At 39.0% G+C, this 22,992-nt stretch overlaps 1 protein-coding gene across 13 annotated transcripts in view; it reads left to right on the forward strand.

Moving 5' to 3' along the window:
* The window catches only part of MECOM (MDS1 and EVI1 complex locus), a 468,461-nt gene that overhangs the window by 411,799 nt on the left and 33,670 nt on the right, over window positions 1-22,992 (forward strand). For 9 of the 13 annotated variants that reach the window (XM_039489256.1, XM_039489254.1, XM_039489255.1 and 6 more), the window contains 4 exons: window positions 12,971-13,073; window positions 14,604-14,820; window positions 18,650-18,797; window positions 20,805-20,961. In XM_039489256.1, the coding sequence (XP_039345190.1) occupies window positions 12,971-13,073; window positions 14,604-14,820; window positions 18,650-18,797; window positions 20,805-20,961 (625 nt within the window). Of the gene's footprint in view, window positions 1-7,013; window positions 7,080-12,970; window positions 13,074-14,603; window positions 14,821-18,649; window positions 18,798-20,804; window positions 20,962-22,992 lie in introns of those variants that run through there. The other 4 variants (XM_039489251.1, XM_039489253.1, XM_039489263.1 and 1 more) reach the window with 2 other exon arrangements.

Below are 22,992 nucleotides of genomic sequence, written 5' to 3' on the forward strand. Positions count from 1 at the left end.
ACCAGGTAAAACACGATTGTGAAATTCAGAATAGAGTCATTTTTACCAGCTACTGCAGATAAGAATGTCCTATTTTTTCACTTTAATGTCCTTTTTGTAAAAATACATTGTTTTTATTTGACACCTGATATGTAACATATGAAACCAGTATTTTCCATTTGTCATTAATAATATTTTCTAATTTATCATCCCGTTTAATTGGGTGGCTAAACTAGTGCTTTCAGTTAATCAAAACATTCAATGTGAAATTAATGGAAAATAGAGGTGAAGATACAAAACAAAAACAAAACAACCTCCCTCCCCCACCGCAACAAACCTCTGCAAATATATGTTTTATATGTAGTTATATATATAATATAAACTATGGATACAAATATACATATGCATGCATAGAATTATGCCTTCTCATGCAATGAGATAGGGCTAATGATAGTTTTATTCTGAACTTATTTATAATTTTAGGTAATTTTTTCCCTTTTAGTTTACTGCAGGGTTAGAACATTGACTTTTTATTGGATTGAAATGTTAGTTTCCCTCCACCTACTCCAACCTTTAAAATGAGTTTGGGGTAGGTGGAGAGAAATCATAGTAAAACAGTTTGGTTTGAAACACTCTGAGTTACTTGTTGGGTATTTTTTTTAACATAAAGGTTTCTTTTAGTATGTGAATATCAAATAAATGCCATGATGAAATGTTTTAATTGAATGAAGTTAGGTTAAGAACATCATGATTCATTAAAGAAAAGAAACTAAAATCCGAAGGGGTCCCAGGCAGTGAATTCTCATTTTATATTTAAATGTTCATATCTGTAACAGAGTATTTGATTCTTTTAATCACTGTATTCCATTGTCACCAAATAATTAATTGAAACAGGTGGATTTTAAAGATTATCTTTAGTTGATTTAATTGCCCTGACATTATTGAGAAAAAAATCAAACAAGACACAAAGCTTCAGTTAGTAATCATTCTTTCCAATCAAATGCCAATATATAAAACGAATGTCGGACAGTCTCCCATTTGCAACATCATTACAGGATTATGTATTTGTATCTGACAGAATGATTGATTAAAATTGACTTAAATAACTTTTTCAGAAACTGTGTTCAAGTATCATTTTCATTTAAAACTTTTAATATTCAGCATTAAATGCATGCAGCATAGAACAAATCAACCTACCGTGAGATAACTTTTATTTTTTACATAGTCTCTGGTTCAACAAAACAAGCAATAAAATTGGTAGATGAAAAATGCATTCTCAAATTTACAATATGTTTTATACAGAAAACAGTCAATTCTGTGAACGCAGAGCATTCATTTGATCATGTTGCAAAATGGAAACTATGCAGCTGAGCTCAAATATCAATATTTTACATTTAATAAAAGTTGGACTAAATGGGTAAGTTTAGTAAAGGAATAATATGAATTGATAAAAGTGGCTTACTGTCTCCATGTTGATATTTTTGTTTTGCAAATAAAATATGCATTGTACTGAAATATCAGAATCTTTTCCTATACACACACATACATGTTTTGATGTTTTTGAAATTGAAGTTAGAGAGCTTAGAAGTTCCTCTTTTTTTAATGCTTACATTTCTGAGATTTGGTGGTGGTATCTGTATTGCTGCCAATGATTTCTTTCATTCACTGGAGACTTGTTATTTATTTTTGCACAGTTTTGTGCTATTCATAATTCCTTATTTTTTACAGAATATTGTTGCCAAGATTTGTAAATTAAAAACTGGTTGCCTTTCGAGTAGTATGTTGTGTGAAATCTGCTGTCAACAAGAGAAAATGGATTGCTGTTACTATACACACTGAAAATGTATCTCCCAAAATTGTATCTGTCCTCAGGCATTTTATGAGCATACCCTAAAAAATAATTCTATAAATGTGCTCTTGAATCTTAAACGGAATAGTTCTTCCAATTGTTAGCTCCTTCTTCTGCTTTACTCTGCACAAACCTGTGAAAGATAACATAAAATAGAATAGGGGACCAAACTGTGAAATTGACATTACGTGGCCAAATGTCTGCATATATACAGGGGCAAATAAAAGTCAAGTTTAAGCTTATCATGTATATGTGGGGGTGTTTGTGTCAGTCTGTCTATATAGACCCCCACCCCTAAACTTGGTTTAAGTCAGAGTTAAGGTTGAGAGTACACATCAGTGAGTTGTCGATAGATCAGTAATAGATGCTGGACAGTTAGGTCAGGAGGTCCCCCTCCTGCTTTGATATGAGAAAGCTGCACTGAGCTCATGGATGAAAGAGCTGACTCAAGAGGTTCTCCTGGTCTGGTGTTTCACCCTGTTTTCCATAAGAAATAAGACCTGCCAACTAGTGAATAAGAAATACTCATCCTATAATGAGCACTCATTGCATGAGAGACTATTCACTACTAAGGCAAGGACAGAGACACTTGATCAGCAGTAACTGTTAACCTCTAATTACTTCAACTCACCTGTAAAATTCACAGGCAAACATTGCACGCTATCTGAAATGGTAAAGGATATTTACCAGCACTCTGACCCTTAGTCTGAACAACAGTTTATAGTGCTAAATGCAAGCCTGACTGAAAGACAGGTATGAGCCCTAGACTGTTGGAAACAGAGTTTTCAAATAACTCTCTGAACTACCTATAACATAGTCAAGGTGCTCAGCAGAACTTCCTTTATTCAACAAAAAGAGAAAGGAAAACCATTTTTTTGTTTTCTATGTTAGACTTTATGAAAGACCTATCTCCTCCACCCCCATGTTCACGTTTGAGGTCAGGTTTCATCACTTTGGATCAACTTTACAAAATGTCTGGGCTCCTTCGTATAACTGTATAAATGAGCTTTGCTGAGATGAACAGCTTGATAATAGTGGGATGCAGTCAAAACATGTATGCTGGATGCAGCTCATATTTCATTTGATTGGGGATGGAGTAGAGTTTAAAGGCTGTATGTATGGGTATTTTTTTTTGTTTGTTTCAAATAGAGCTGATATAGGATTTCTCTGTGCTGTCCTCCTATTATCTCCTGTCCTGTCTAATCAGTCCTAAAAGAAGGTAATTCAAGAAGTACATGAATAATAAATTCCACAAATAGTGCACTTTCATTTTTTTCTTTTCCCCAAAGAGCCTACAGTATTTACAGGACTGCAAAGAGGCCGGCCACCATTATTTCACTGGAATGTATATTTCAACTTAAAATCAATTCAGATTTAATACCAGCTTTTGCTATCTTGTAAGACTCAAGTTTATTATTGCTAGATCTGTCTATTCATTAGCATGATATTTTTTTTAAAAATTACTGTAGAAAGAATAGAATTGTTAGACTTTCTGACATTATTAGCATCCCAGCAACACTAATTTTTCAGTACAGATTTTGAAGGAAATCCCATTGAAAAAGGGTAGTAACTATAGTAATGTCTTTTTAAGGGGACTATAGTATATTCCAAATGCACTAGCAAACTGATATCAGTCAGCTGCTAATTATAAAATATAATATTTTTTAAAAGACCAGTCAGTGGTATTTATACTTAAAGCTCTTGATTATTGTTTTTTAACTTATTTATTGCTTACAGGCCTCCAACAGTGGCATAGCCATATATAGAATGCTGGAGGGCTGTGCTTAGGTTTTTCTCAAGGACACAATTATTAGAGATTCATTTTGTCTTAGCTATCGAAAATTCCAGATAGCTCAAGATTAGTTTGCTGAGGATTTTTCTTGTTGAAATCAAATTTTATTATGCTCAGTTATATCTACTGGATAGAAAAGCTAGCAGTATCTCAGTCCTAACAACTATCAAAGTATACAAGGCCAATGTCCTAAGTGAATTGCTGTACGTTTTACCAGATCTGATCACATCTTAGAGTTTTACAAATGTTTTAAATCTGCAGACACAGCCTTGTGTTTCAGATTTTACTGCCCCTGTCACTACTCCACTCCATACAGCTCTAAGTGGGAGAATAACACAACGGTGGCCATAAGCATCTCTGCACTTCTCAAACAATCCTACTCATATATGGACCTGCAAGGGTTGTGTATTTAAAGAATGGATTTTGTGGATCCTGTTTGATGATACAATGAAGTTAAGCTTTTGCCTATTGGCAGTCAGGCAGGCTTATTTATATTACATTTATTTAGGGCTTGATTCTGCCATGCTTCCTCATGCTCAGTAGTTCCTTACTCAGCATATAAGGCCTGGTCCAACCTATTGCAATTAGGGTTAATGCTGGGTGTAAAACTCCAGCCTTACATTTTACATATATCTATATCATCTGTGACATACTAAACTGTAATCTTTTCACTCAGCGCACTGTCCTTTCCTGAAGTGACCTAAAATTGGAAGGAAATTTTGAGAAATGTAAAGTCATTATTAATCTTGCCATTTGCGACAAGTCATACTATTGAGATAACCTTGACAACTAATATTAGTAAACTCAAGGAGATAAGTATCAGAGGGGTAGCCGTGTTAGTCTGGATCTGTAAAAGCAACAAAGAATCCTGTGGCACCTTATAGACTAACAGACGTTTTGCAGCATGAGCTTTCGTGGGTGAATACGAAATACTCACTTGCATCCGAAGAAGTGGGTATTCACCCACGAAAGCTCATGCTGCAAAACGTCTGTTAGTCTATAAGGTGCCACAGGATTCAAGGAGATAAGTTCTTTCTGAGCATATGTCAATGATAGATTATTTAATCTTCGTATACTTCCAAGAAATAATATGGAGGATTATCACTGCCCACAGAGGGAATACCAGGCTGTAATTCACCAAGTGGATTCTTCCAATTCGTTTGTGGATTATAAATGGCAGCAGGGCACTAGCAGAAAATTCTGCCATGTTGTCACTTGAGATACGTATTGTTCTACTTTGTGATTTACCTTATGAAGCATTAGTGCTTCTGGAAATGGCTTGATGATATTGGTGGACACACTCACTCCTTCTCTGAAATTGTGTCAGGAACTTGGTTTTGTTTGGGCCAACATACAGGTTCAATAACCAAACCCCAGTCTGATCCAATTGACAGCATTGTCACCAGTCTTTGCAGAGAGGCCAAGGATTTCGAATGGGCACAGAGGGATTGAAAAAGTCTCCCATCCCAGGGGTGGTCCTTCCATGTCAGGGTTGAGGCACATTGACTGGCTCACTATGGGGGAAATCGCATTGCCCCTGTGCATGCTGTGTCTATTCTATGGGAGGCTGTGATGGTCAGTCACTAGGACTATCGACTGTTTGTGAGCACTGGAATTCACAATGGAAGAATAAAGTGCAGCTGGGTGTGATTTGGATGATGATGGTTAGACACATGCTTGTTACAGTGAGCTGATTACAAAGTGCAGGGATAGGCTCTGCCATTTAGCACCATCACTGGAAGGGACATTGGGAGGCTGCACCACCTGGGGGAAGCACCAGGAGCCGCTCTGCCTCTGGGAGGCAGAAGTCCTGTCTGAGCGCCCCGACTGTATTAAGAGGATGCTATTACAACCCTCCATGGTAGTGCTATATACTCCTGCTGCTGTGCTGGTCCTCCTTTGTGAGCTGGTGTGGAGGTAGCGATAGTGAGGGGATAGGTCCTTCTCCTCTCCACCTCTCTTGGGATACCGCAGACCTCCAGGAGAGAAGGCAGGGAACAGTTTCCGTAAGTGAAGGGTCTGACCAATATATAAGCTGCAAAAGGGTGTGTGTGTGTGAGATGTTCATCTCCCCACTTCCTCGTTTTGCACCCATGTAAGGGACAGGCAGAGTCAATCTTTGAGTTGTTTTCGATGGATTTTTGCTGAACTTCTCTAAGTGCAGCAAAGAGTCCTGTGGCACCTGATAGACTAACAGACGTATTGGAGCATGAGTGCCTGATTCAAAGCCCACTGAGGTCAACAGAAAGACTCCTATATGCTGTACCCAGGCAAAACACTGATTTACTTCAACTGCTCATTTGCCTGAGTAAGATGGATGTGGCTCCATATTTCAAAATTCAGTTGTCCAACTGTGCAAGTTGTTCATCCTAAGATCTAAAATTGCATTTTAATAATTTGGACTATTTGAATGTTTAATTATAGTCTGTTGCAGAAGTATGTATTAGTTTGTATTTTCTGATGGGCTTAAATTCATATTTTATTGGAGACTTTTTGATGTAAAAGTTATTATTAGTTTTGGCCATTTAATTTGTTTTGCTTTTTGGGTAAGTTCTACTTTTATTCAGAAATAACACTTTTCTATTCTAAGACCAATGCCAATTGGCAGGGCTCAAGAATGTATGCACTTGCTTGCCTAACCTGATTTAAGGGTGTAGTCCCATACTGATGCACAACTTCTTTCCATGTATATACCCCTTTGCTTTCAGGATTCTAGCCTTGTGACACTAGCAAAAAAAGATTGCACCAAGAGGGTTTGATCCTGTCATTGTTTCACACACACAACTCCAGTTGAAGTCAGTGGGTATATTGACATCATGCATGGAGAAAGACACCAATCCTGTGGTCAAACTCTTTTGCTAATTAGTGTGTGTGTCCAACAAGCTCAGCTCAGATCATTCTTCACACCTTGTGATACTAACGCCTGCTGAACATTTTGTCCTGAGTGATAAAAATGCATATAGACATACGTAGCAAGGGAGCTGTTTTAAAACATAATTTAAAGTGCTATATAGCTTTGAGAAGATGAAAGCTATCCTTTCATCTGTATCATAGGCAGGGCTGTCCTCCTACTGTGCTGATCAAATGCTTGAGGCCGTGACTGCCAAAAATAAAACCACAGCCCTTTACCTGAAATTTATTGCATTTGAATTTTCGTCTTGTAGGTGCTCACACTTGCAGTGCAAGTTTCCCCATTGTTCTATCAACTGGGAGCATAATGCACATAATGTAGTGTAGGATTTCCATTCCAAAACAATAACACACGGTTCTGTGCAGAGGGCTAATGGACCTTTTAAGACTTTTATTATGACTACCAATGTGCTTAACATTTTTCATATTCTGTTCCTTTTCACCGTCTTTTTCATAGTCAGCTTCTACTACAGCTGAAGTCAATTCAATCCATTTGCCAGTGGGGTACAGGACATGTAAATAGTGAACTCCTTCCTCCTAGAGCTATAAGTAAGTTAAAAACAATAATAATGTAGTTTAAATAGCACAGACTACCTGCTTCCAAATCTGACTAGCATCTGTTATCTGTGACAAAATCTGAATTTCCTAGCTAGTATTGGGACACATACAGTGTTTTCCAAAGCTGTTGCATGTACAAGAATAAAAGGTTTAGTCAGATGCAACAGAATATAACTTCTCTTCAGCAGCGAGGGCAACAGATGTGTTCATATCAACTGTTGACTTTGTTCAGATATGTAAACTAAGTGTCCCTTTCCCCCCCTGAACTGGTATCGTTCTATTAAACCTTTCCTAGGTGGCTGAATGGCAAATTGAATGATGTGATAGTAAATAAAGAATTCAAACAAAGTGGTATAGATTTCACTGGAGTAAGCAGAGATCAACAGTGAACTTCAAAGTGAGCAGGCGGCAGTGCCTGAAATAGTCGTCTCTCTACAGATTTCACAGGGAGTGCATTTTCTCTATTATTTCAATTATTACAACTTCCTGAATAGGTTGAAGGTCATTCATAATTCACACTTCTGTCATCTTTACACATGCCAAATGCAGTCTATTAAGCATAAATAAAATTTCGAGTGCCTGACCAGGAAAAGTAAACTGGGATTCATAACAATGAGGCCTTATTCATCCCTTTGAAAGTAAATTGTGTATGTTCATTGGTTTTTTTTTTTAATTAATTTCCCTTTTCATCATTGCAGTTTGGTTCTCCTCTCCCTCCTCCCCCCCACGCATCAGTAGCATAAACATACTACCTTAAATCAATTCAGACAAAAATGAATTAACCAAACCCTCTGATTCAAACATCCCAAACGTTGAGGGGTGTTTGAAATCCATACCCAGATCTGATTCAGAATTTTGCTCCTCTCTATTCACTAATCTTGGGGCATTTGGAATCTGGATCTGGACTTTGCAGTTTGGGCCTATTTCTATGACATATAAGCACTGATCCTGCAATTTACAAGGCATATTGCTTTGCCTGTGCATTGTAAATTGCAGGACTGGTGCTGTAGTTAGATAGCAAAGTGGCTTTGATGAACACAAGGGATGAAATCCTGGCTTCATTGAAGTCAAAACTCCTATTGACTTTGGTGATTTCACCCAAAAGATCTTTAAGCTTAATAGTAAAAAAGTCCATATACTCTACACTACCATTTCCAACTGCAAGTAATAACATTATGAATATAGTTGGCTATTGGTTTAAAGAGCAGGGAGAACCAGTATGAAACAGATATGGTCTGAAAGTAATTTATGACCTGTCAGCTTTCCTTGCAGAGGGCTTCCTGACTCTTCAGACCCTCTGTCGTAGCCGATCTTATGCTGGTTTAAAAGAACCCAAGCTAACATATTCCGTTTGTACAGGGCATTGAAGAATTTCCCACTGTTTCTCAGGCGGGACAATTACAATTGGTTTTGGGTGGAGAAAATGAAAAAAATAAATCTTATAAAACACATTTACATGAAATATTAGGAATGTCTATTAAAACCAGATTACATTTACCAGCACTATAATATTTTCAGGGTTCAATATATGCATTTTAAATCCCATTAGGATGCAATTTGGCATATAAATTGTTAGACCAGGTGGAATTTTGTTTTGCATGTGCAGAAATAAAAATAAATAAATTAAATAAATAGCTAAGCAGTTTTTCATTTCCAGAGCTTCAAAAATGTGATTTGGATCCATTTGGGGAGCTTTTTTTTTTTTTTTTACAAACACAATATCTAAACATAACTTAATCTACAAAATATAATTTTGCTGTCGTTTTCCTATATCTCTTTTCTTCATGCAACTCAAACTGCAGTCAGTGGGAGTTCTGGGAGCAGAGAGGCTGGACAGATCATTTCTTGGAGAAGACTAATCTCTGCTGGTATTCCAGTTTATTTTCAAAATGCCAGCTCAGTCAGGCTAGACAATTAGCTACGGAACACACACATTAATTAGTTCAACATGTGTACCATGTCTACCATACAGGAAATGCATCATACCAAGGGTTGTTACAAGGAAAGCTGATGCATCATAACACACTTCAGTGCAAACAAGACTCCATTTCAAATGCATATGAGGGCCATGTGTCCTGGGTTTGCAACAAAGAGGGAAAAGGTCTGTTGTAATATCTTCTACGACATGGCACGAACCAAGTGGAGGAAATATTAGGCAACACTGCACTGCGGCTTTTGTTCATTCCTTGGTATTGATGCACTACTGAGCTCAAAAGTGTGGCTAATTTTACATACTATAACACAGAATAAAAAAACACCAGAGTGGACCAAGAGTATAAATTTGGGGCAGAACTGTGAAACCTCAGAGAGAGCTCTGGCAGAGATTGTGGTGCTCTCTCTCCCCAAGCTCTTCCCTGTGCCGGGGGGACTGCCTCCCTTGGGGTACAGCTGTGCAAGTCAGTGCAGTGGGCAAGGTCATGATCCTTCCTCCTCTCTGCTCCTTTACAGTAGGTTGCGTGGACTGTCTTCTGTGGGAGTTGCATCAGGTCCAGAAAGGAGAAGTCCTTGGGATCTTCTGAGCTCAGGAACTTCTATTAACTCTAACCTTTGCATTGGGAGTATGGTGGGAATGGGAGATTCTCAACCACCTGGCACACCTTGTCTAGGACTAGGGGCAGTGTGGCTCAGTGCATGTGTGATGTCACACATTCTGAAAGTGTGTGTATGCACACGCATGCATATTCTAAACAAATCTACAGAACTCTTGACAAACTTAATTCGATAAAAGCTTAGCAAATGTTGAACTAACAGATTCTTGATGAGCTCCAAAATGCTGCCATAATGTGGCCAGTCTTCAAACCATTATACAGTGCATTAGCCACACAATTTATGATTCCACCATGTCAAACATTTATTCCACTCGAAGCCCAATCCTGCACTCTTCACATGCATGGAACTATCTTTGGAGGCAAAGGAAGTTGCATGAAGAAGGACTGCAGGAGGCCTTCAGGTATTCCCAAGACTGAATGTCATGCAGCCATTATTTTGCCCCTTAGTCAGTCAGCAGCTTAGGCTTGTCTTAGGCTCATCAGTCTATATATAAGTTAATATTACCTTTCAAGTGCATGGAGACCATTATACTTCTGGAAAAAACCCTCAGATTTAAATACATCTTTCTTAATAAATGGAAAAACAAATGTTGCTTAAAGCAAATATTCAGTGGATGCATGTTGACATCAAATTTATTTGCAGGAGTTAAAAACTGGCTTCACTTAAATGGGTTTCAGTCTTTGATCAAATGAGTTTGGTTGCCCAAACCAAGTCCCTGGTGCACCAAAGTCCACATCAAAAATCCCCTGCATCATTTGTCACAATTGGCAGTATCTTCTCAAGAGAAGACTATAACAACAGGTCTTGTGGCTCAAGCTTGAGGTGCATTTAGCATAGCTGTGCGGGGAGGCAAGCTCAGAACCTCTCTTTCCTCTGGCACTGCTCTCTGTTGGACCCTCACATTCTCAAGAACAATAAACATTTGCTTAAAATTGACAATGAACTCAGCAAAGTTAAAAATCACTAGGTCTCCGCGTCACTGTGCCATTCATGAGTTCCTATGTCACCTTTTTAAACTCCATCAAATAAATCCAGTATTGCTACTGTAGTCACATATTCTCTCTCTTTTAATATATATGCACATTACACTTCACAGATGTTAACTAGGCTCCTTAAGGACTGTTGCAATATTAATTTATGTATATCCTACAAAGGGTATTTTTAAAATCTTTGTCGCCCTATCATTTTGAATGTTCCACTTTGATTTCATGTGCTTGTTTAAATTAGGCAAGAATAAGATTAAAACTGCTAGTATTAGCAGAGCAAGGCAAAGGTCCCGATTCTGATCTGGTTTTACACCAATATAGCTGCATGGACTTCATAGAGGTACTTGTGATTTACACAAGTATAAATCAAATCAGAATCAAGCCCAATGAGACTGTGATATCATAGTACTTCCTTAAAATCCTTTGGCATATGTGTGAAGGCTGCATTCCCTATTGCAAGATTTCACTGCAGTTCCAATATGTCACAATTCAAATGTCAACGTGCTGTTGGAAAGGAAGCTAATAAGTTAAACCTTTGAGAGTTGCCAGCAAAGGAGGTGATTCAAATTGTTGAGAGAAGTCCATTGTTTTCTAAAGGGAAATAGAATTCCCGAATGAAACACGTGACTTATAAGCATTTATCTACAAGATAAAAAACCACCAAGAAAATCCAAATGACGGTTTGACCAGGACAGCTCTTAGTGTAAAGGAAAAGGGAGTTGTAATCTTGACAGAATGGGAGGGGAAGTTGTGTACAAACTCCTACTCATGCCTTTTATTGGGAAAGCACACAGCAAACAGTAGGCTGCAGCATGTGTACATTGTGACAGATGCATTTTCCTCAGAACTTCATGTGTGGAATGATCTCAGCCTGTCTTGTGAAAATGCTGGTGCTTATTTCAGTATAACTGCACTGCTTGCAGACTTCAGGTGGCTGAACTGCTGTTCTCAAACCAAGCCACAGAATGTCTTAAAAAAAAATCAGAGGAAGCTCCTCATTAAGTTATTTTTAGATATTTAGCACATATTTGAGGTTGAGGCCCCTTATAAAAAAATAAACAATTGGGTTTTAGGGCCACCTACTGGAGAAAAATGATAATGGCACATGGGTTAATCTTGTATTTTTGTGCACTAATTAAGATATGTCTGCGAGGAAAACATAGATGTAAGATGGTTCTTTGCAAACAAATGTTTTTAAATGGTTGCAGCTAACAGTTGCCTTTCTCTTGACTCAATAAAATGACTATTGAGAGTCAGTAGTTTTAGAGAAAACCCTGATCCAGCATCTATGAGCCTAGCAAAATATTGTTTTCAAGTGTTTGCATTCAACTAGTTTCCTAAAATTTGCTGCTGTTAATTGAGTTCCCTCTAGACTATTCCTAGTGGATCTTTTGTTCCTGTTCTGCACCTTTCCTTCTGAAACAACAGGGGAAAGACAGACTTTGTTCCCTTCTCATGAAGTCCTAATTACTCAATTCCTTGAAAATCTCACAATCACATGTATGAGTTTTCTCCAGGATACACACTGGCCAAAAAGTATGCGGCCCTATTTACCCCAGTGCATTGCATTGGTTCTCCTCCTCATTCTTCCCTGATAACTACCGCAGAACCAATTGCCAGACTCTGTAAGGTTTTCCTACAGCTGTGACATCCAGCTTCATGACAGTCTCCACAGGCAGTAGGTTTATCACCAGCTGTGTATGCTGTTTGGCTGCTGATGGGCTCCTTGGGCCATTTTCTCATCGTAGGCAAATTTTTCCTTTGATTCACATTTGAAGCTAAGGGATAATCAGCTGCACTGTTCTGTACAAGCCTCTCATAACATGTCATTGCAGAACCTTTTTCCCGATGTGCACATTTTAATCCAGCTTGTTCTCTCTCCCTTGCTTTTAAGTGGTGCAACTCCACTGACTTCAGTGGGGCTACTCCTAATTTACACCAGTGTAATCAAGAAGAGAATCAGACCTTCGGTGTGTAAATCTGGAAAGGTTTCATTAGGGTACATTCATATCTCATTGGCAGAGCATCAGGGAACTAGTTTTATTGATTATTTGTGAATAGGATGTGTATTATTGGAAGATTTGTGAATTGACAGTGACATTCACAACCCTCCACTCATCATCAGCTCATTTCTTGGCATAGTTTGTTAAGAGCAAGATGTTTTTTTCATAGGACCCAAAGAGCAAAAGGTGCGGGGCCAGATTCTCTGCTATTATAAAATTGGCGTTGCTCCATTGACTTAAATAAGTGGAGGATCTGGCCCCATACTTAAACCTTGCTGTGCCCACAAGCATTACTTTGTACACAGTTACCTCTTGTGAGATTCAGTGTGATTCTGTTTTTCAGATATTCTACAGAGTTGTAGCAGACATTGACCCAGGAGAGGAGCTGTTACTATTCATGAAGAGTGAAGATTATTCACATGAAACAATGGCTCCAGATATTCATGGTTAGCAACTTTTTACCCCAGCCTATCTAGTTTGATACAAAATCTCCACTGAAAATAAAGTTGGGCAAATGTCTTGTTGCTGGTGGAACCTTCCTAAAATCAATGGGATTGCAGCAGTGTAGCTAAGAAGGAGCTTTTTTATATATATATACACTTATCTGTTTACTTCTCTGCAAACCTTGGCAGTAAATACAGTAATAGTTCCCAATTATTAACATGACTGAACTGTTAATTCAGCAACGAGTTTTACTGTTGTCTGTGACAATGATAATATCCCCATTGCTGATGTGATTTAATTGTTAACCTTTCAATATTTTTCAAGGTTAGAAATGAAAAGTCGCTAAAATAAATAATGAAAGATTGCCTGGGAGTGAGCTGATGTCTGAAATTGCTTTTGGGGGATTTTCTGCCATTCATAAACTACAGGAGTGCATGATGCCCCTTATGTGAACTGTAGCCTGAGACTCACTCCGGCACCCTGTCTGCAAGTTTCTTTAAAGTGTGATTGTGGTCTGAAAAGTAACTGAAAAAATAGCATTGTGAGGTTCTGTGCTCACTGTCTCTCAACCACTCCAGATCAGACTTGCTCTGTTCACAAGCAAAGAGCTATTTTTTACCTGCCAAACCTGCAGACACCTCTCCAGGATTTTTTCTGCCTTCTGTAATAGCAGTAATAAAGATTCCACTGTCCACATTTTTCCTATAGTTTTATCTCTACAACCTCACTTTCTTTCAGATTCTACCCTGACCTATTACACTGACCAAGCCCAACCACATTGTCTGCAGTGGGGTTGGACAGGTGTAACTTAGTGTACAATTAGGCTTTGCAATTGGAATTGAGTAAAGAATTCTATGATGATGCACAAGAAGGAATAGAGTCTAGCTCATTAACCCTTAGCTGTGTTGGCGGTGCAGGACTAACACAGGGGCACAATGGTTGCAAAATTTTTGTCACTCTCGGGGTGAGCATATGTGATCCTGTATACATGCAAAGAGCAAATTTAATGAGTTAGACGGTGCCTTTTCGAAACCTTCACCTTTTAGAGTAAAACTATTCATCCATACCTCACTTGTTAATTTTTTACACACAAACTGTACTAAATTGTGTAAGTAGTTATTCATATCCTGCAAATTATATAGACTCCAAGAGACTTCCAGTGTGTTTATAAAGGAATGCCCTGTTGTTGCTGGTGCAAAGGGCGGCGTTTACATCACAACTATAGGGTCTCCATCTAATACCCAGCTGCGTGTAGGGGGTGAGGATTGTGCTAGAGTGTACTGGGGGCGGGGCACCAGCCATTGCCTAAACATTCAGAAATCATACATAGGAGCTTCCTTAGGTTTTCACACTGGCTTAATTTACCCCTCCCCTGCACCTCGGATCAAAAGAGTAGGATTTTTGCTCCTTTCATCTCCTCTGCAGTTTTTTTTTAAAATGGTCATTAAAAATATGTCTGAAGTCCATCGTAGTGAACTTGTCTCACTGCACCATGTCTCCTACAACTTATAACCAATGAATTTGCCTTCCAGAGGAGCGCCAGTATCGTTGTGAGGATTGTGACCAGCTATTTGAGTCCAAGATGGAACTAGTAGACCATCAGAAATTCCCATGCAGCACACCTCACTCAGCATTTTCTATGGTGGAGGAGGACTTTCAACAAAAACTCGACAATGAAAATGACCTCCGGAACATGCATGACATTCAAGAATGTAAAGAGTGTGATCAGGTGTTTCCAGATTTACAAAGGTAGGAATAGCCACTTAAAATCAGATACCTACAATAGGTTTAATTCTGTATTGGTTTCAGTAGGACTGCACAGGGTGTAAGTTTGTGCAGAATTGGACCCAATCTTCTAAAACAGAATACATATGAAAACAGAATCGTAGAATATTAGGGTTGGAAAGGACCTCAGGAGGTCACCTAGTCCAATCCCCTGCTCAAAGCAGGACCAACCCCAACTAAATCATCCCAGCCGGGGGTTTGTCAAGCTGGGCCTTAAAAACCTCTAAGGATGGAGATTTGTTGGAGATTTGTTTAGGACACACTGAACAGAACATTCTTTATTTAACTTTACAGTTATTTTGTGTAAGTTGCACTCTCAGGCCTGATTCTGAAGCCCTTATTTGTGAATGAACTGAACCCTAAATGCAACTGGGCCAGATCCACAGCTGATATAAATCAGCATTTCACCATTGAAATCAGTAGAACTACAATGATTTACACCAGCTAGGACCTGATCTAATACACTTCTGCGTAGTGTTCATAATTTGACAACAGTTTTTTTTCTGCCCAAACTAGCAGTGGTAGGCCAATTAAAACGAGGCAAAACTAGCCACTGTAAGTCTGCTATATCTTAAAATATGTTACATAGAAAAAATCACCGTATAGCAGCACAAAGCTGAAGATGATCACAGGGACCCATGAAAAACACATCAGTTTCCTCTTTTTCTGGAAAAAAATGTTACAGGGAAGTATCCCGGTTCCATTGAAAACAATGACAAAAACAATGGCTTTGACTTTGGCTTCAGTGGGGGGAGGATCAGGCTCAAAGTACCTAGTTACAACATGTGAATTCTCATTTTCATCTAATGTGATTCTAAAAGCAGTAACATTAAAGTACAATGAAAACTAACAAACACTAGTGACGATTCATTGCCACTGAGTGAGAGCAGCATTTTTATGCTGCACTTTGGGCTCAGTTCTGTAAAGTGCAGAGCACCCTCAACTCCCTAAGAAGTTATGGGTGTGACAGGCACTCAACACCTTGCAGGATCAGGTCCCTTCTCATCTGTAAATATAATACATATATAAAAATATGCATACAAATATTTAGTACAAATTTGATATGGTGGGAATCATTTGTACATTTCCCGTCCCAGCAGTTTTCTGCAGCTACTTAAAATAATGAATTTCAGTGCAGATTACATTGAAATGTTGCAAATTATTGTGAGGCATTGAGTGGGCACAATAATCCTTGCAACAACTTCCTCACACATGCACATCTGTGTGTCTGTGCTGGGTCTCTTGATACCTGACGCTTACCTGCTGCAGGGGAAAGTTGGCCCCAGCTACTGACATTTAATAGTAAAAGTCAGGGATCTGAATAACAAAGTCATGGCCCAGATCCCCAGCTGGGGTAAATCAGTAGTGCTCCATTGAAATTAGTGGACATATGCCAATTCTTTCTCTCTCCATTATGCCAGCACACCATTTTGAATGTTCCTATTCAGTGTCTCTTGGTTTAATTTCCCTCCCCCCGGCATATATAATATAGTCCTTTTGGTTTATTATATAGAACACTCTTCTATATTTTTCTGCCTTGAATGGTCTTTGTCATGTACTAGCCTTTGAATAATTCAAGTAGTTCTGGGACTGACTGTGTTAGCTCTCATTTTTCATAGTTTCTCTCACCACAGCACATCTATTTATGATGACTCAGTCTTTATTTTCTGTCCTATGTCTCGAATCTTTAATATTTTAAGATAAATTTACATTTGTTCAGTGACTACCCTACATTAGATATTGTCTTAAATTCAAATGTAGAAAAGAACTATTAACACTAGTTAATTTGCTACAGAAATATTACACGCCAGACTGCTTACAGATACACTTTGGCAACCTTGTTTATTTTACCGAGCTATCTCAGTTACTTTGAATCAGTCACTTTGGCTGAAAATTACATGTTGGGCCAACTTTTGTTCAGTATTATCCAGTGAATGAGGCATTCTGCATGCACAGATGTGCACGGCACTCAGGGTTGATGGCCAGTAAATGGTGCAGTATTTGACCAAAACTCTTGCAGAAATATAATACGAGGAAGCCACAGCCATTTCTGACAGAATGAAAGAGGAGTCTGGTAGAGTTAAATGTAACTGGCATCCATAAAGGAAAAAAGCATTTTTATGACCTTTGGCTGAGCATGAAAATCACAAATCAGACTGGAGAACCTAAGTTAAAAACCCACCATCTTTGGTCAGTTTAATCAGTAGAAGTCATTGCCGCTTTGTCTGAGGAGGGACTGCAGAATGTGTCCCCATATTGGTGGGTTGGCATGCGCTCTGATCGTAATGGTACCAGACTTTTTTTCCTAGTCTTCCATATGTATCTACTTATAAGACATTGTGATATTTTCTGTCCTTCTAAATTTTAAATATATGAGAGAAGATTTTGTATGTAACCAGACAATAGAGGTTATTTAAAAATATATCTGCCTGCATGTAGCCTGGGCACATTAATAATAGAAAGGCATAGAACAAACTGAAAAGAGTTCAGAGAAGTGCAACAGAAATTATGAAAGGGCTGGAACAAATGACTCCAAAACTACTAAATGCATTTAATGTAGCTAATGATAACTAGGGGGAACATGCTATTAGTCTGAAATGCTTAGGGAACTGATTCTGATCTCATTTACACCAGTTTCATCCTACTGTAAATCTACTTATTTCAATGAATTTATTTCCGATCTACATTGGTGTAAGAGAGATCAGACTTTGGCCCCAATGAAGGATAGAAATATATTTTTTAAAGTGACTGGGCAAATATAAAAGAAAATTTCTTTAAGATAGTGTTTCAGTGACACCACACAGCAACCAGGCTAAATATATAGATATAGAAAGAGATCGAATGGATAAATTGGAGAAATTGTGGTGAAAGAGGAGACTTTATGGATATGTGGTGGACATGTCCAGTCATTAGAGTGTACTGGGATGCAATCCATAATCACAAATTGCTGGACACTTATTGCCAAATGATCCAACAGTAATCCTTCTGGCACTTCCGTGTAGAAACGGTTACACAAGAGGAGATGAAGAATTAATTTCTCATTTGGTAGCAGCTGCTCAGCTATTGGAAAAAGGGAAATAGCCCAACCATAGAGGAATATTTCAAAAACTATGGAAGGTTGTGATTATGGAAAAATTAACACACAAATTATGTACCCTGCCAAATAGACAGAGGACAATAGATATTTAGTTATCTTTTATTCAACACCCAATATACATTCACCTGTGTAAACACCTCAGCACACCTGTCCAATTTTTTTGAATATTAACATTTGATAGACATGCCTGATTTGTATAGAAATTTCAGTCAATTTAATAAAATCACTAGAAGCGACATAGGTGTTGTGATCTGATGACTCTATTCCTTTATAATGTCTCTTTAAACAAAAGCTAACTGTTGAAATGATTGTTTTGTTTCTGCTATTTACATGACAAGGGTTTGTACACTTGTTAAAACTTCCTAAATAAATAAATAAATAAATAATTTTTAAAAATGTGGCTGGCCAAAACACTAGAAGATGTATTGTTTTGGCATGGAGATGAACTCCAATGAGAGAATGTTACGGGCCTGATTTTGAAACATGGTGAGCAAAACTCGAAAGAAGTTGCACTTCTCAGAATAATGCCCTCTAGGTCCTTCCCCTCTAGTTTCTATAATTACGTGATCTATTTAAAATGATTTCTCTTCCTGCCACTTCATTTTCATAGCTAACCTGGGCTGCAAATCATTGATAAAACTGGGTTCCTCTTTAGGTGATGTTGAGACCTCACAAAGCCTGTTGTTGTCTTCACAGCCTAGAGAAGCACATGCTGTCCCACACTGAAGAGAGAGAGTACAAGTGTGATCAGTGCCCCAAGGCTTTTAACTGGAAGTCCAATTTGATACGTCATCAAATGTCACATGACAGTGGAAAGCACTATGAGTGTGAAAACTGTGCCAAGGTACAGGAATTTGTAGGATATTTGGCTTTTCTCAGTGTATCATTGTGTGTTTTATGAGATATAAAAGCAAGTTTTGGGTGTGGAAACCTGGGGGTTGGGGGCAGATTAAGCCAATATTCAACAGGAGGTCACACCAGTACTTCTCTAGCTATCCCATCAGGTTCTGTAGCATTTAAGCTTTAATTTAAAATATTTTCATTTTCTTGCCTTTATGATTTTGAAGGTAACTCCTGAATATGACTTAATGCAATACTCAGTCAGGGGCCGACCATGGAGGAAGTTGAGCGCACTCTCCATCCATTGAGCGCAACATTCAGCCCCTTGTGAGGGATGGGACTGGCAGACAGATATAATAGTTTCAAGAGGGATGTGTACTGCACCCATTTACTCGGGTAGTGATTTTGTAGCCTAATGACGTCAAGGTTATTAACAATTACACTTGCAAGCACGTTAGCAGAACTATCCATGTTTTCTGGGAATGGGGGTGATCCCCAGTTTGATCCCAATCTCAGGAAACAAAATATATTTTGGAAGGTGAACCCTCAAATTAGTATGGCCTGCTAAAAGAACTAGTATATATTAAAAAGAGTGGGTAACATTTTATTTAAGTTATCTACCTCCAAGCAGCAGGAATTCCTGCTAGAAATGCAGGGATGGACTCATGTTCCTTCGCATTCTCTGGGCCAGATTGTGACTGAGATTGCGCAGTCATGTAAGGTAATATGAGTGTGTAATGCACCCCCCTGACTATCTTGCACTGGCCATCCAGGTGATCAGTATCAGCATGGGCAGGAAATTAGCCTCCAAGGGGCTACTAGATTTCCTCCTTTTGCAAAGGGGGTGAGAGGGAACACATGGGGTGGGGAGCAGGTGGCTCTGCTCCTTCAACCCACTTGGAAGCTCACCTGCACTGGTGCCTTAGGTGAGCAGTGCAGTTTACTCCCTCCCCAGGGTATCGGGGAGCCAGGAGGATGATTGTAGCTCTGTAAGTCACAGTCCCCCTTCCAAACTGCTCCAGGGCCAGTGCTACAACATGCTGCCCTCTGATCAGCACCGATCATATGGCCACAATCTAGTCCTTTATTTTCTGTGCTATCTTTAGTTTGTATTATTTTAACTGGTTTAAGCTTTCTGGGATAGGGACCATGTCTTCCTATGTGTTTGTACAGCACCTAGCACAGCGAGCCCAATGCTGATTGAGGCTTCAGGACACTACTGCAAGATAAATAATAAGAAGAAATGATGGGCCAGGTCCCCAGCTATTGTCTCCAATGGAGCAATGTCTATTTACACAAGCTGAGACTCGGGCCCATTATGTGGAACTGTTCATAGTTGTAGTCAGCTCTCTTTATACCACACCAGCAAGGAATTATTTCCCCCCTATGATTCCACAGGTTTTGTTTTTAGTTTTCTGTGTGGGTGGATAGCTTTTCCTTTTTGCATTTCCTGGATACATAATTTTATTAATCCTACATAACACTATGGAGCCTGTTATCGGCTCCTGCTTCCCTGAAGTCCATGGGAGTTTGTCTGCTTAAGTTCAGTGAAGCAAAACTTGCTCCAACATGTTTTTTATTTTGTAGTGAGACAAAGCTAGACGCTGAACGTGCATCCTTGATACTAGGTTGCGGGTCAGGATTTCCTTGATGCAAGTCATTCCTTATTGTTATAAAGCATTTATATTGCAGTAGTGCCTAGAAACTATGACCAAGTCACAGCCTCTTTTTGGCAAGCACTATACAAAGACCCTGCCTAAGTCACTGCTCCAAAGAGTAATCAGCTAGTCCTGTAAAACCTAGGGCTCAATTCTGCTCCAGTTGAAGCCAATGTCAAAACTTCAAGGCAGCAAGATCTGGTCATACTAACCAGCCAATATTAGGTGGTTTTTGTTTCATTTTCTAGCCTTTAAAAAACAAAACCACAATTCTGGTCTTGTCGGAGTCGTGTGTGATTGCTGGCTCCCTTGCTGCAGTTAAGTTGCTTGATTAATCAGTATTCATTTCCTAGCAGGTTTTCACGGACCCCAGCAACCTTCAGAGGCACATTCGTTCCCAGCATGTTGGGGCTCGTGCTCACGCTTGTCCAGAGTGTGGCAAAACGTTTGCTACTTCTTCAGGCCTTAAACAGCACAAGCACATCCACAGCAGTGTCAAGCCCTTCATATGTAAGTCTTCAACTAAACGTCTAAACTTCAATGTCTGTCTCGTCTCAAAAAAAGCAGCATAATCAGGAAATAGGCAGCCCAGTCCTGCTTCTGTTGAAACTCCCATTGGGAGTAGGTTTAAGCCCTGATTTACTGAATGAGTTCAGAGTCCAATACGTAGAGTTGTTTTTATATATTATTCCTTTCCAAACAGACACTATACACTGTAGTGCCCCTGTTTCCCCAGGAATCTCTCCTCTCCCACCCACTCCCCCCTGGACACCAAGAGCAGTTCAGGGAAGGGTTTGACAGCAGCAATATAATTAGCCAATAATGAAAAGCCTCAGTGGGTTATGGGACAGGCAAAGGTATCTGATGCTGAAAATCTGCATTGCTTTGGAAATGCTCATGAGGGCTCCCTACAAGATTAGTTCACACCATTAGGCTGGGATTTGCTTGTGATAGTAAGGGCAATAGAATCTGAATAGGAGATGGGTGCCTAACTCCCTTAGGCTCCTTTGCAAATTCCAGTCTTAAGTATTAACTGGAAGCTGATAGACCTTGACAAACAGTTGTCCTGGCACTCAAGCTTTTTAAAACACGTACTTGCTCTATGGACCTAATTCCTGCATCTGGACATGGTAGTGAAGATTCTTGCACCCACACAGTCTCACTGACTGCATTGGTTTCAGTGCAGATCCTGCTGCAGCGTCGGGACTCAGGGTACTTGATACTGCTTCAAGAGACTCTCTCCCATATGGTGATAAAAGAGAAATATTTCTCCTTTGGCCATTGAATCCCAACTCATTCTCCTCAAATGCCACTCAAAGCCAATTAAAAATCCTCACCCCTATATACTCAATGCCCTAATTCACTACCATCTCCCTGTTTTCAGCACTAGTTTGCCAAAAACTCTTTCCTGGTGCTTCTTCCAAACTGATTGTGGCTTCATTCCATCTTGTCAAAGTGACTGCTTCAAACTAGGACCAATCTAAAACATGCTAAAGAAGGCTAAATTACATTGCAGATCTGTAGCATCCAGATAAATAGAGTGCAAAGGTGTAAGGTCAAGTGACTGGAAGCTAGTTTAATGGGGAGAGGGGGAAAACCTGCAATTTCATACTAGTCTACGGGGACTTGTGCTCTGGAGTTTGAGCCACCAGCGATCAGCTTTCAACAGTTCTGGTATTAACTTCTTCAGTATATTGGAACACCCAGCATATGTTCACCTAGGGAGTAGTTTAATGGTTCTATGACATGTGCTTTGGGTCTTGATACTACATCAGCATGAGTAATAATAACTTAAAAGAAACGTTCTTGTAAGCGCTGTAGATCTGCCAGTGGACGAGTTCATATTTATTTATGTTTGGACTTATTTGAGCTAGCAAATATCTAATTAACGAGATGCAATTACAGCAGTTTAATTATTTTCCCCCACCCAGGATCACAGAGGGTTTTTTCAAATTAATACTGTATTAGTGAAAATTAAATAATTAGAAAACAATGGCTTCCTGCCATGGAGGACTAGTCAAGCACTAGAGTTACAGTTGCTTTTGAATCAAATGCTCCGAATAGAACTATGCTTCTTTTCAAATGAAACCATGTGTAAAATGCTTTCCATTAATGTTTTCAGGGATCTCTGGTGAATCAAAACAGCAACTGTTATTCTTCAAATGCAAAGTGTGATGGACAGAAAACTATAGAACAATTATGAATAATAGCTCTGAAATTACAGAACAAAAGAATGTAGAGCTCACTTGTTGGGGTAGATGTTTCTGAGTGTTGAGGGGTTGGGGGGGTCAGGTCACTTAAAGTAGATATCTGTTTCCCAGCACAAGGCCACACACCATGATTTGCCCTACCAGTCTGTTTATGGCAACTGTCTCTTATTACAGTACACCGCCCAAGCCTGAGTGAAAACTCACCAACAGTAAGATAATTACTCACTGCCTTCACAAAATCTCCAAATAGAAACCACATGCCATAATAGGCTGAACGTATTCAAAATAGTACTTACAGTAATTTGTTTAATAAGCAGAAAATATGCAAACT

The sequence above is a fragment of the Mauremys reevesii genome, linkage group 9 (genome assembly GCF_016161935.1).
Source record: "Mauremys reevesii isolate NIE-2019 linkage group 9, ASM1616193v1, whole genome shotgun sequence".
Lineage (NCBI taxonomy): Eukaryota > Metazoa > Chordata > Testudines > Geoemydidae > Mauremys > Mauremys reevesii.